Source organism: Sorex araneus, chromosome 2 (genome assembly GCF_027595985.1).
Source record: "Sorex araneus isolate mSorAra2 chromosome 2, mSorAra2.pri, whole genome shotgun sequence".
Taxonomy (NCBI): Eukaryota; Metazoa; Chordata; class Mammalia; order Eulipotyphla; family Soricidae; genus Sorex; species Sorex araneus.
Window position 1 is genome coordinate 80,067,519 of NC_073303.1, and position 14,997 is coordinate 80,082,515.

At 40.6% G+C, this 14,997-nt stretch overlaps 2 protein-coding genes across 16 annotated transcripts in view; one reads left to right on the forward strand and one right to left on the reverse strand.

The window, feature by feature from the left end:
- The window catches only part of ARFGEF1 (ADP ribosylation factor guanine nucleotide exchange factor 1), a 123,886-nt gene extending 117,792 nt beyond the window's left edge, over positions 1-6,094 (forward strand). The window contains exons 37-39 of the mRNA XM_055127761.1: positions 1,630-1,768; positions 3,022-3,139; positions 4,647-6,094. Of these exons, the coding sequence (XP_054983736.1) occupies positions 1,630-1,768; positions 3,022-3,139; positions 4,647-4,811 (422 nt within the window). The 3' untranslated portion in view covers positions 4,812-6,094. The remainder of the gene's footprint in view (positions 1-1,629; positions 1,769-3,021; positions 3,140-4,646) is intronic.
- Positions 6,095-8,546: 2,452 nt separating this feature from the next.
- The window catches only part of CSPP1 (centrosome and spindle pole associated protein 1), a 104,404-nt gene continuing 97,953 nt past the window's right edge, over positions 8,547-14,997 (reverse strand). For all 15 annotated transcript variants that reach the window (XM_055127773.1, XM_055127772.1, XM_055127771.1 and 12 more), the window contains 3 exons: positions 13,623-13,732; positions 11,826-11,964; positions 8,547-9,420 (listed from right to left, as the gene is read on the reverse strand). In XM_055127773.1, the coding sequence (XP_054983748.1) occupies positions 9,209-9,420; positions 11,826-11,964; positions 13,623-13,732 (461 nt within the window). In that variant the 3' untranslated portion in view covers positions 8,547-9,208. The remainder of the gene's footprint in view (positions 9,421-11,825; positions 11,965-13,622; positions 13,733-14,997) is intronic.

A 14,997-nucleotide genomic window follows, 5' to 3' on the forward strand; every position in this document is an offset into this window, starting at 1 on the left:
TTTTGATGAGTTGTTTTTAATCTTCATATTGTTTAGCCATCTTTGACTTCTCTATTGAGAGTCAGTATACTAAAAACTCTCCTATGAGAAAGTATACATGGACACTAAACACAAAGTCTTCTTTATTTTTTTATTTTTTGGTGAGGAGGGTGGGTACAGCTGGCAGTGCTTGGGGCTTACTCCTGGTTCTGTGCTCAGGGATCACTTCTGGTGAGCCTGGGGTCCCAGGAATTGAATCCAGTCACTGCATGCAAGCCAAGTGCCCTACCTACTGTACTATCTCTCTGACCTCTAAAATCTTATGTAAAAATAAGTTTTTCTTTCTAACTTTCTACCCATTTTATGTTGCTCCTAATTACTTAGAATAGAAGGGGTCTGAGCAACAGTGCAGCAGTCAGGGCTTTTGCCTTTTACGTGGCCCATTGGAGTTCAATCCAGGTCACCCCATATGGTCCCCTGAGCTCCACCAGAGTAATTCCTGAGTGCAGAATCAGAAGTAATCCATGAACATTGAAGGTGAAGGTGTGACCCTCATTAAAAGTATTAAAGAACAAACGATGCAGCTGCTAGAAAAGATGAAGTCATGAAATTTGCATATAAGTGGATCAACATGGAAAGTATCATGTTGAATGAAATGAGTCAGAAAGAAAGAGACAGAAAAATTGCACTCATATGTGGAATATAAAGTAGCAGAATGGGACACTTACACCCAAGAGTAGTAGAGATAAGAACCAGGAGGTCTGCCCTATAGCTTGGAAACTGGCCTCACATGCTGGGGGAAAAGGCAGCAGAGAACACCTAGAACACAAGGGAACACCTAGTAGAGAATGTTGGGAGGACCCACTTGGGTTGAAAGCTGCGTACCAAAAGTAGACTATTGACCGAACATGATAGCCACTCAATACCTCTATTGCAAACTACAGCACCCAACAGGAGAGAGAACAAAAGGCAATGCCCTGCCACAGAGGCAGGGTGGAGTAGTGGGGGTTGGGATGGGGGTGATAGGAAGGATTCTGGGAACATTGGTGGAGGAGAATGGGCACTGGTGGAGGGATGTAAACCAAATGCAAATATGAAAGTTCATAAGTTTGTAACTGTACCTCACGGTGATTCACTAATAAAAATTATTTTTAAAAAAGTAAAAAAAATAAAATCTTATGTATCTGGGAGTGTCTATACTTCAGAATTAAAGTGACATATTGCAGTGGAGTTATGTTTATTTTAGCACAAAAGAGAAAATTTAAATCAAGGAGCTTTATCACAATTTGACATTTTTTCTGTTTATGAGATAGTATCTGTTACATGCAATACAGTATTTGAAACGTCAGAGGTAACATGATAATGCAGTAGAGAGGAGGAGCTGACGTTTGTGGACATGACAGTATGTCAGATAGAATGTTGGGTGCCATTGAGTGTTTTGTTTCTTGTTTCCCAGCTTGAAAAGAGAGGAAACTTGAGATATAAAAGTCACATGGGGCCCTGTGGGTAGGCGACCTCAGTGTGGGAAACTCTGCGTGAGAGCAGATGTGCTGCTGCCAGGCACATGCAGGTCCTGCCTCCGCGCTGGCTCCTTGTCCTCTGTGTAAGATGCTTCCTAAACTAATTCTGAACACTTCCCCCTTCCTGCAGGCTTCAAAGGCAAATCCAAACCCAACCTTCTGAAGCAGGAGACCAGCAGCCTGGCCTGTGGGCTGCGCATCCTCTTCCGAATGTACATGGATGAGAGCCGGGTTAGCGCCTGGGAGGAGGTCCAGCAAAGGCTTTTAAAGTAAGACTTTTGGCTCACTGTCTGTCTTGGACATCTGCAGCTACATTTTACGAGGCAGGAAAGTTTGCATGGAGTTTGCATGTAAGGCAGATTCCACAGCCCAGCTTCCTGATTAGGAGAAATGGCGCCATGCAGATAACTTGGGGCCATGCGATGATATTACAGATCTAGTTTTATATAGAAATGTGCTTTTACGCAGTAGCTCACATAATGATCACTTGTGTCTGTTGTTGCTAATAAATAAAAAAAGGTTAGGTTTTGTTTGTTTGGCTTTTTCTGTGTTTGTTTTTTATATTGGGGTCACATCCAGTGGTGCATAGGGCTTACTCTGGCTCTGTGCTCAGGATGACTCCTGGCAGGACTCAGGGGACCATATGGCATGCTGGGAATCATACCCAGGTCTGCTGCGTGCACAGCAAGTGCCCTTCCTGGCTGTACTTTCTCTCCAACCCAAAGAGAAGGTTTGTCTCACAATTTAAAAACAGTTTTATAGTCTTCAGGTTTTTCCAGCATAGTTCTATTTTTATTTTTTCCTGTTTGGATTTTGCGCCACACCTGGCAGTGCTCTTGGCAGGACTTGGAGGACCATCAAAGGTGCCAGGGATCCAGCCCAGGTCAGCCCCATGCAAGGCAAGCACCCTACCCACTGTCCTCTTGCTCTGGCCCCATAGATGCTCTGTTTCCATATTCATTTTTGAAAGTGCAACATGCCTTTATTGGAAAAATATTTGTCTTTTTTTGTTACGTTACCTATTTTACCTTCTATACTTCATGACAGATTAAAAGTATATTCTTCAAAATAGATACTAATGATGAAGCACCACTCAGGAAGAATACCGACATTTGCATTGTATTTTTATGTTTTCTTAAGGATTGGATGTTCTCTGATCAGTTAGATATATGTTGTAGAACTTTGAGATTTCCCCATTTTATTGATGAGACTATTAAGGCCCAGAAAAGTCTAAAGCTATGCAGTTAGTGAGAAGAGCTCGTGTTTCTTGATGCCAAGCTTATGTGGGTGCCTCTGAATTCAATAAAAGTTACAAAACAGAAAAATGTGAGTTTCCTGTGACATTACAAGTGGCGTCTTTTTAATATCTTTTGTTTTATTCCTAATTCAAAGCAAAGATGTGTATGTGGACAGATGGAATCCTGACAGTTAATATTCACCCCCTTCCTAAGCTGTTCTTTCTCAGTGACTAGACCAGTCTGCCACAGCATATCACCCTTTGGCTGTTTCTTTTCTTTTACAGTGTCTGCAGTGAAGCACTAAGTTACTTCCTTACTCTGACATCCGAAAGCCATCGTGAAGCTTGGACTAACTTACTGCTTTTATTTCTAACAAAAGTTCTAAAGATAAGTGACAATAGGGTAAGTATGAAAAATCATACCCAACCCAGCATTTCTATAGGACCTGTGTGGTGCAGTGTGGGAGAGCAGGGTCAAATATTTGTCATTGGCAGGTAGGGGACAAGCATGTAAGTCTACGTGGAAAAGGTATTTAGCTGCTGTGGTATTCCTGTTCCCAAGATGTTTCAGAATCTGGGTGGATAACGCACTGCAGGCAGTGCTGCATCCTTTTACACACCATTGTGGCTGCTGTCCTTGTTCTCAGTGGTTTTTTTCCCTACCCAGCTCTGTTCTCATCAGTGCTTCTGTAAGGCATTCCGCTGAGGAGAATTTAGAATTCCCAGGGACACTTGGACAAGCAACTAGGTTCCCAGATGTACTTAAATCCCTATTCTGACCTTGGATTCACCCCTCCAACCTCATGTTGAAAACTTGTCTAGGTGCTCCTTCCCCCAGCTGAGGTGAGGGTGGTCCCGCCTATATATCATTCTTTGGTTATTCCTTTAGTGTATTTATTTATCTCGTATACGCCAGAGCCCCAGTGAATAGGCTAGAAAATTCTTTTAAGAGTTTTATATGAATAGAAATGAATTGAATGTAATGTTTTGCTATAAATATAAATACGCATTTGGGGAGGAGGGGTTAAAGGCATTTCACAGGACCAGAGCTATAGAACAACAAGCTGAGCACTTGCCTTGCACGTGGCTGACCTGGTTCCATCTCTAGCCCAGAGCCTCACATTGTATAGCCCCTAAACAAAAAGACATTTCTCCCATAAAAGAAGTTAAGTGTTGGGGCTAGACTGCCAGCACAGCAGGTAGGGCTTTTGCCTTGCACTCGGCCGACCCGGGTTCGATTCCCAGCATCTCATATGGTTCCCCGAGCACCGCCAGGAGTAATTTATGAGTGCATGAGCCAGGTGTAACCCCTGTGCATTTCTGGGTGTGACCCAAAAAGCAAAAAAAAAAAAAAAAAAAAAAAATCAAAGTCAGGTGTGGAAAGCTAAAAGGAGAGAAAACAGAAAGCTAACCAGTATTCAGATAAAGGAAGTGGAGCAAAGATACAAAGTGTATATACCATTTGAACTCAAAGTACTAATTATATCATCTGCCTGGAGACTGTATTTTTAATGCAATATAAGACATAAAGTAGAGTTTTTCCTAAAAGTTACTTTTCCTAAAAGACCATAGGTTATAAAGCCCAATTGTGTTTTATCTTTGAACAGTTTTATTTGTATATTATCCAGGGAAAACCTGGATAGAAAGAATGTTTGTCAAGAAAATGTAATGGAATATATTTTTCAGAATAAGTGGGTCATGTTTGTATTAAGGTGAATTTTTTTTTTAAGTTTGACTTTTAGTGATTATTTTCAGATCCTTAGTCTAAATATAGTCCTGGCTTTCTACAGATCCCTTTTATGTCTTCATAAAAAGGATGCACTTAAAGTGGTTGGGCTATGAAGACAGTGTGGGGTCCTGTAGTGCAAAGTGCAGACACTTAACGATATTTCCATTCCTCACCCTCACAGTTTAAAGCTCACGCATCATTCTACTACCCTCTCTTATGTGAAATTATGCAATTTGACTTGATTCCTGAACTTCGAGCTGTTCTTAGAAGATTTTTTCTGCGAATCGGAGTAGTTTTTCAGATATCACAACCATCTGAGCAGGACCTTGGAGTAAACAAGCAATGATGGTATCTTAATATTCTTCAGTTGGCGTTTACATCCCTCTGCTCTTTCAAAGGACTCTGGAGCTGAGGTTTCCTACCTGAAAAATGGTTTCTTTGAATTGCAGTCTCTGAGGGTGACTGGTAAAGATGCTTAGAACTTGAACTCAGATGTGCAGTGGCTCCAGTCCCTTTTAATAATCTGATGGATTCTGTTTGCCATGTTGGGCTCATGTTGAGCAGAAAGCCTGTATCCATCCAGAGTCAACTTAGGCTCGTGTGTCCTTCCCTATCCTCGACTGCAGAGGGCGCCCCAGGTATTTTTGGTAGGTGTGGAAGTGAAATTTACCCAAAGAACTATAGATTTAAGATTTGACTTTCTGCAAGTACTACAACTCAGGAGAGCTGTATTTTGAAGGATAAAATGTTTTTAATTGGGGGTGGGAGAGAAGAAATTATTGTTCATGGTAAAAGATATTTAGCAACTATGGTATTCTTATTCTGAAGATTTTTGCACACTCAGGCAATCTGAGATACTGGTAATCATCCTTCTATGGAAAAATGTACAGAGATGCAGGTCTGGAACATAAAAATCTTAAACATTATATAGTTCTTCCTGCAGTTTTATTTCTTTATTTTCTTATTCATTTGCTAAATACCTATAATATTTTGTCATGCACTAAACATTTAGGTTAAACTTTTTTTTTTAATTTTGTGGGGTTTTTTTTGGGGGGTGGGGAGGGAGTGGATGTGGCAATTTTGAGGGTTTAACATGCCCGAAGCTGTTGTGGCTGACACTTGTCATGATCAACAACCACCAAAAAAAAGGTAGAAAATATCCCTTCTGACATAACTACCTGTAATATACTTCTCTTAGGGCTTCTAAAGATGAGCCATTAAAATAGAATGATCCTTCATGGACCGAAACTTGAATCACTGCAAAATGAATCTAGGTTGCTGTCAATTTCTTTTCTTTTGGGCGTGGGGCTTGATGTAGATTTTACTCTGTGTACAGAATTTAATGTTGAATATATTAAGATAACAATTCTGGCATGGTTTGGGGAGGTTAGATTTACTGGAAATGTATTCATACTGTGAATTGTGCTCTGATGGTTTAAAAAAGACAAGATGTCAACCATTCCGTATTAACAGTGGATGTAGAAAATTTTTTCAGATGGATAAGATGTATATGGTACAGATGTAAAGTTTTTTATGTAAAAAATTCTGTACAACTTTCTGTACAATATTGATTCTCATCTGGCATATTCTAATCAGGTTATAGGTCAATAAAGTTTTTGGATTATTTCATCAGTGCAATCAAAACCTATATAATCCACTGCCCCATGGTTTTTTGGGTTTTTTTTTTTTGGTTTTTATTTTATTTATTTTTTTCAGTTAAAGTCACACTGTAGAAAGGTTATTTAAGCCAGGACCAAAAATTATTTTGTTCTGATCATTTCTTTCCAGCTTCTGGCATCTATTCATCCTTTGTGTAATCTCTTCCTCAGAGCTGTGTAAACACCTTAATGCAGATGACACTATGAGGGATTACACATTAACAGATGTTCGAGGGTTCTCTGGGCAGCTCTCTCGCCACCTACGTTCTGTGCTCTTGGACCGCTTCCCCACCTGGGACGGCCATTGCAATGGATGGATGAAGGAGGAACGAGGACCAAGCTGGTTGGTGATCAGTTGCCATTTATTCCATCTCTCATCTCTCCCAAACTCTCCACAACGCTTTCCCCCTCTGACTACAACTCTCCATCTCTGCCACCAACTCGACAACTCTCCAAAGCAACTGTCTCTCACTCTGCCCGAAGCTAATTCCCTACAGCCACCACCTTAACTACCTCTTCTCTAACCACACCTCCCCCTAGGAAGCCCAGTCAACAACATGTTTATCAAGCCTTCCTGACCACCTGTAGCCCACGAGGGCAAAACAGCAGCTAAGGTGTGTTTCTCCTCTCCTTAGACTAGTAACTTAATTCACATCTTAATTCTGCTTTCTAATATTTGCCATTCTGTATGGACACAGTAATAGACACACTTAGGCTTGTAGGGCAACTCTCCTGGGGACATCTCACCACAGACTCAGATTACAGTGCTCAGGCTGGATTAATCATTCCTAACCCTAGCAGGGTCTGAATCTAGTTATTACTTTTTGGAGCATGACAGAATTTGTCCATGACCATGCTCATAACTTACAGGTAAGTATTACGGAATTTTGGCCTGGCCCATTTCGATGCCAGGATAGCTCACAGCTCGCCTTGGGTCCATCTAATCCCTGTCGGGACCTTGTTTTTGGGAATCTAGGAAGTAAGGGCAACTGAGGCTTGAGTCGGGAGAGCAGATTTCCAGGAGGTAATATTATCTGGAGTCAACTAACTCCTAAGTTACAAAAGCATGACTTTGAAGTAACTAACCATGCAAAGGACATTAAGGAGAAGAGAAAAACAATATTTACAAGTCAACAGTCTGATCAGGAGGCAAAGGTAATTGACAGGTTGGGAGAGCAATCAACAAACCCAAGCTCCCTGCGGCCAGGGAGGAAGGGCAAACCATTTCCTACACTCCTTGCTTTTCTGTCATAGGATATTAGTAATCATCTTGTCTACTTAGTATAACCCTGAAAAAAGCTATGTCATGTGAATGCCGAATTTTACAGTTTGCAGTGGAACATTCTGTGTCCCAGAAGTTGGTTCAAGTTGTTTCCTACAGTAGCATTTAAAAGGAAAATGGAACACATCAAGGAAGTTTCACATTTGAGTTAAAGACTTTGCTCACACACCCTGGACAGTGCACAGTTACTGAACAATACATTTGAAATGTACCATATTTATTGCAACAAGACTGAGCCCCCAAGCGCAGTTGAATATTTGGACACATAATATTTGGACACATAACATGGGGAGCCAGTGACCTTTCAACCTGAGGCATTAGTGTTTCAAATGACCTGGTTGTTTATGGTACAGTATCAGATTGTCCGTAAAAGGAGACCAAAGAAGTTCATCATTTTTTGGATAAAGCTATAAAATCTTTATAGTAAAATACAAATTGAGTGTAAAATTCAGATGAAACTGGAAATTTTTTTTGGGGGGGGGCCACACCTGACAGTGCTCAGGGGTTCCTGGCTGTACATTCAGGAATCACTCCTGACAGGTTCCACCACCACCAGTGCTGGGTGCTGGGGATCGAATTCCATTGTCAGATGCAAGACAAACACCTTTCCTGCTGTACTGTAGCTCTGGCCCTGTCAGACTTCTAAAACATCAGAAATTGAAGGCCTGATTATAGAGGTTAAAGTACTTGGTTCCAGTCCTGGCAGCATGTACAGCCCAATTCAAGTGTGGGGTCTCTATTTCCAGCCACAAATCATAAATTGGCCAGAGAAATAGCAGAGGAGCTATCCCTGTCTATGTCCCCCAGGAAAGTACAGGGGGTCACTCCTGAGCACTCTGGGTGTGGGGTAAACACACCTCCACCACCCTGCCCCAATAAAATATCAGAAACTTCTTGAGGTAAATCTGTTTGATTTTTCTCTGCCATTTATTGTGTCAGTGGAAACATGCAAAGAACCAGTGTTTCTCCCCCCCACACACACCCCACCCCCGATTTAGCTTAATCCTTTTTCATGGGCTGTTCGTTGAGTAGGAAAACACCCATTCATAGTAGAGAGACAAAGACTCCACCCTGGGTGTTCCTGCTGCACCCCTCAGCTTGGTTCAGAAACCTCATTCCAGTTAAATAATAAATCCACATAGATAATAAAAATAATTTATTTCTATCAGGAAATAGTTAAATCATATAAATTAGTAAACATAAGACAATGCCTTTGGCACAAAAATAGAGGCAGAAGATATAGCATTTGGTGCATGGCTCTTGTGAATAAAATCAATTCTGATTCCCATCATATTGAATAGTAGCTATAAATAACTAGTACATCTGATTTCCATTACATAGCAACTGAAATAGTCACAGCTACAATTAGTGTATTTATATTTACTAAGTGAATTACTCGAATAGAGATAACAGTAGCAAACGTACATAGAAGAGGGTATTCTGGTTTTACAGTACTGTTTTACAGTACTGTTTTACAGTACTATTTTATTCACTTTTTATTGACAAGCAGAATTTAAAATAATGCACATATGGTAGTTGATTCCAAGAATTTCTCATCACCCTAATTTATGACAAAATTGTGCAAAAATAATTGTTTACAGTTCTACGTTGTATAAATTAATAATCATGGCCTTTTATTTATGTACATCATATACATCATATACAGCATCATGGACAAGAATGTACAATATACAGCTGAAACACAAAAACCTCTAAAGGTCAAAGGTAGCACATATATTAAAGATTAGAATTCAGCATTCTTTTCCCACTTTAAAGGCACTGCTGTGTCAGAACAGATTCACTTTAACCATGCGCAGTGGACAGGCCCTGCCAATTGAAAGTGCCTGGTTTGCCCGGGACCTGCTGCTGCTCCTGGTTCAGCTGCTCTGCCATGAATCTTTTCAGTGTTTCTGAGGTGCCAGGGCGGAGCCAGGGTTCAGTGGCGACAGAGTTGGATCCATCATCACCAGCTTGCTTCATGATGTCATCAGGGTCGACCAGGGAACTCTCATCATCTAAAAGAAGCAAGCGAGACTTGATTCAGTGACCCAGGTGAGAGGCAGATGATACAGAGATGACCTCTCATCTAACTCAGTTCAACCCTGCATTTTCTGAAGTATTCTGATGCTTCATATAGTTTGGTATAAATGCCTCATTTTAGAGAGGAAAGCTAATCAGGAAAGATTTTAATGGGGAGGGGAAAAAGAAAGGTGAGTTTTGCAGTGCCAGCACTACTATAACAAAAGATAGCAAGGAAGACTGCCAGACAACAAGTTGGCTGTACACTTCAAGCAATCTCATTTTGTGACCTTGAGGAACTGAGTACTATATAAAAACATGAACATAGCAAAGTTTGAGAAAGGTTCAATCTGGGGGTTCTGGAGAGAGAATGAAGCGGGTGTTTGACTTGCAGTCTATCCAGGTTTGATCCTTGGCATCCATATGGTCTTCCAAGCACCACCAGGAATAATTCCTGAGTGCCGAGTGTGAAGCCAGGAATAAATAACCCTCGAGGATCACCAGGTGTGACCCCAAAATTTTAAAAAAAAACCTATATAAAACACTGCTATGAGAAAATCAACACTCATATAGGGACTCACTAGTTGACCAGAATAATAACTAATTAGCCTAATCACAGGCTGTTGAAGAGGTGGATTTATAATTTTAATTCTTGAACTGAATCATATTCAATATCTATATCAGTATTTTAATTACTACGAAATACAATAGGAAAATCTATCCTGTGATGTGCCTTTTTTTTCCTTCTTCTTCTTCTTTTAAATTACACTCCTGGTCTGTGATGGGTTAGCTCAGCAAAGGGTTATATGCAATCAGTTTAATGAGATTCAATCCACACCGTACCAAAAAGCTCCTGTTTGAAAAGACAATGTTGGGGAAAAAAAAAACATTTAGAAGGCAGAAAACCTTCTGAAAAAAACTGTTAAAGTGTTCTACTTTTAAATAGAGGACCTGAGCAATACTACAGCAGACAGGACATTTGCCTAACATGCATCCAACTTGCATTCAATCCCTAGCATCCCATTTCCCGGACTCCTGAGTACAGAGCCCAGATTAAGCCCTGAGCACTGCCAGGAGTGGCCCCAATACAAAACAAGGTATATCTATACAAAATACTCAATAGTTTTAAATTTAAAACTAATTTTCAGGGCCAGAGAGATGGTAGAGAGGTTAAGATGCCTTGCTTGTCATTTACCCTGATTAAGTCCCAGCACCACATGGTCCTGAGCACCACCATGAGTGATCCCTCAGCACAGAGCAAGGAACAATCCTGAGCGTAGCCAGGTGTGGCCCAAAAACGAAAGAAAATAAAACCAAACAGGCAACTTTAAAATATAGGTTTTTCAAGTGAAGCTTTAGTGCTATTTCACATTTCTCTAGGTATAATAAATACATATTCAACCATTATATGAAACTGATCATTACAATCAATTCCATACCAATCTTTGTCTGCTAAAGATTGAGCACAGTTTCAAATTAATACAGTATTAAGGGATCTAAAATTATCTTAATTCCTATTAGAAAAGTAAGTAGTTTACCATGTTGATGCCAGTGTATACCACGACATACTACGATTTAGCTCTCACTTAAATGGTAGTTTATTATAAACTGTGGATCAGCATCATCATGTTCTTATATTAAAAGAACTGTCCAAATACCATTTACTACTAAAACATAATACAAGAGAGCTTAATCTCTATAAAATTGTCCCTTTACCTCAATGACTAGTGGCACCAACATAAAAAAGTAGCACAGTAGCACGTGGAAAGTAGTATATAGAGCAAGTACTGCTGACCAGGTTACATCCCTGGCACCACACAGGTCTCCTGAGCACTGCCAGAGGTGATCCCTGAGCTCGGAGCCAAGAGGAAGTTCTGTTGGGTATGGCTCAAAAGCAAAAAGGTGGCAGAGAGAGGGCAGAGTCACTCATTGCCTAAGAAATCTTTCTACCTGACAACACTTAATGCAGCAAACCCAGTAAGAGCTAAGCTTGATTTCAGTCAGAAGCTATTTTGTTTTGTCCATGGTACAGAAAGTCAAATAAAGGGTGATCTGCCTTTGTGTTAACTAAAGGATTTCTGACATCTCTCACTTTAGTAAGGAAAGTGCTAACACTATGACCCTGATGGAAGTGAAGTCAATGTATGTAATAAGCAAAAACTTGCCTGATTGCAATCCTCTCAAACAAGCACTCTCTGCTACGCGAAATTAGCCCAGGCTCCCAACTTATGCTGGATAACACCAATTTAGAGCACTACCATGGTAGAAGCCCTCCAACCCAAAAGATTTCAAAACTCATTCCATCTTTTCCCCCAACAATCATTGAAAACTTCTCTTAACAGATAAGCAGATTTTAAAGTTACGAACAGAACTGCTACAGGTCATTCACTTGGCTCTTTACCTGTATTAACAGGCTTATTCTGAAGTTCATTCAGTCTTCGCATTCGTTCCTCATTTCTTGTTCTTAGTTGATCAATACTTATACTGGATATGGACTTTAAAGAGAGATTATCTGGTGGTACTTCAGGACGACTATTATCCTATAGTTAAAAACCACAAAGAATCAGAAATGAATATTAACAAAATTGATTTTGCTATATAAACATATCAACAGTGTGCCTTATAGATAGCACACAGCAGGTCTGGTGTTTGATTAGCACCCACCCAACCCAGATTCAATCCCCAGCACTCCATATGCCCCCCCACACCCCCACCAGAATCCCTGAGCACTGACAGGTGTGTCCCCAAACAAAGCCAAATAAATATATAAACAAAATAAAAGGGAATCTTTTATAGCATTTACATACTAATTCCTGGTATTTCTATGTAAGTGCAGATGAGAATATAGCATTGATAACATACTGCCAGACTTGACAGAGATTGGGAATTACAAGACATGAAAGGAAGAGGAAACAGCAGGGTCTAAGAATCATTCCAGCTATGTAAGGCAGCATAGTACTGGTATTAGGATAGACACAACAACAGGACAGAAATGAGTTCAGAAATAAATCCATACATTACAGACAGAGGAGCCAAAAAAGTTCATAAAGAATATAACCAAGGGAATAGAACTATCTTTACATTGTCTTTACACTGAAGCTGGTACATCTGGATGTCCACAAGAAAAAGAATGAATCTGTACCAACCCTTCTTACTGTGCACAAAAATTAACTCAAAGAATTACTGGCTCTCCCCTACTGCAAACCACAACACCCAAAAGGAGAGAGAACAAAAGGGAATGCCCTGCCACAGAGGTGGGATAGGATGGGGAGGGGACGGGACTGGGGGGGTGGGAGGGATATTGGGTTCATTGGTGGTGGAGAATGGGCACTGATGAAGGGATGATGGGTTCTTGAACATTGTATGACAGAAACACAAGCACAAAAATGTGTAAATCTGTAACTGTACCCTCACGGTGATTCACTAATAAATTTTAACCTCAGAGCTAAAACTAAAAACAGAAGTAGCTTTCATGATCTTAGGTTAACCACTGTTCCCCAAAGTGGCAACACTGCTCCATGGGGGCCACCTCAACAATGTATAATTGTTCTGAAAGTGGCAGATTCTGTACCAGATATTTAATAGTTTATGATGTGGTCATCCAAGGAAATAGAAAAAAGTACCAGAAAGAAGCAAATGTCATGGGGCCAGAGTGACGGTACAGTGGAGGGGGTGTTTGCCTTGCACATGGCTGATTCAGTTTTTTCCCCCAGCACCACATATGGTCCCCAGAGCCCACCAGGATGTGATCCCTAAGTGCAGTGCCAGGAGTAAGCCCTGATCACTGCTGGGTCTGGCCCAAAGCAAACCAGAAAAGCCAACACACCAGAGTTTACAGGGTCATCCAGAAGACTTGCCTACCAAAGGATTCGTCCTAGAGCCCCTTTTGGAGGTGAGGGGTGGTAGAGGGGAAGAAGCACTAAGCATGCCACTGCTACCCACACCATTTCTAGTAAATCTACCTTCTTTATGCAAAAAATTGCACCCCCCACACACACTGCACTTGAGCCTACCACCAATTGAACTGTTCAAAAGTCCCCTCCCTGGGAGCAGAACTGCCCACTTTGGGGATTGAGAGCCTGACTCCTGTCCACCTTGTGGAACAAGCAAGTGCTCTTCACTGGACTATGCCAATTAGCATAGGTCTGAACACACTACAGACTGGAAAAGGGGGAAAGAAAGGTTATTTCCTACATACAATATCCAGATCCTTCATTTTGTTCCTCCTGCGCTCCCTGGCAGAAGGAGGCTGTGGTGAAGGAAGCAGCGCGTCATCTTCAATGGCAGGGTACGTCTCCCCATAGGCACCTAGGAGGAACACGGGAGACTCAAACAGCCATTAGTGCTTTTCCCCCAAGGGGACGATGTGGGGCTGGGAATCAAACCAGGGCCTCCCGCATGCAAAGCAGACTCCAGCCCTTTGAACTGTGTCCCAATCCCCCAAATCCTTTTACTCAGCTAAACCAAATGTCTTTCTGTGTTAATAATGACCAGCACCTGAGCACTGCCAGGGGTAATTCCTGAGTACATGAGCCAGGAGTAACCCCTGTGCATTGCCAGCTGTGACTCGAAAAAAAAAAAAAAGGGTATCATTCATTCTCCCCTGTTAGTTAAAATTAACCAATAACCTGGAATTTGCTGTCATGGAAGGTTCCTAATTATTTTTTGTCTGTCTTTCTTTTTTTTCTTATTGCTACATATAGTTGATTTGGGCTTTTGAAACATAGTATTATTAACATAGTATTATACAAGTTTAAAGTGTATTATAGTATTATAGTGTTATAAACTTGTATAGTATTATACAAGTTTAAAGTGTTTTAATTTTTTATTGAAATATTTATTGAAGTAACTGCAGAGTCACATAAAATTTTAAGAGATCAAGGGGCCAGAGAAATAATGCAGCAAGTAGGGCATTTGCCTTGCACGCAGCCAGCGTTAAGTTCCATCCCCTGGGATCCCATATAGTGGCCTGAGCACCGACCAGGAGTAATTTTTGAGTGCAGAGCCAGAAATACCCCTGATATAAAATAGAATTATTGCTTGGGCCACATGTGACCCCAAAACAATAATTTTTAAAATAAAATCTATACATTTTTCTAATTTTCACCAATGACAACATTTTGCAAAACAGGCTCAACAATCTCACATCAGGATAATGATACTAATATACAATGATGTTTTAAAAACATCACCATTACTTATATTCATTTGGGTGCTTGAATGTATCGAGGCCTATATTATTTTGTTGCTTGTTTACCTCTGATTATCAACTCTCCCCCACCCCTAACCGGTTTCAAAAGCCAAAGGGATACCTGACATCTCCCTTTTTGATCTATACACTCTTCTCCCTACCTCCCATTCTGGCAACTACTAAATAAATTTATCATTTCAAAAATGTTACATACATGGAATCCTCAGATGTGTAACTTTTGGAAACTGGGGTTTCTTTTGCTCAGTAATACTTCCCTTTAAGTTACTTCATGTATCAGGAATTTGTTCCTTTTTAATACTATTCCATGGTATGAGATGTACAACAACGTAACTGTTCCCGTGTTGCAAAATATCTGGACTAA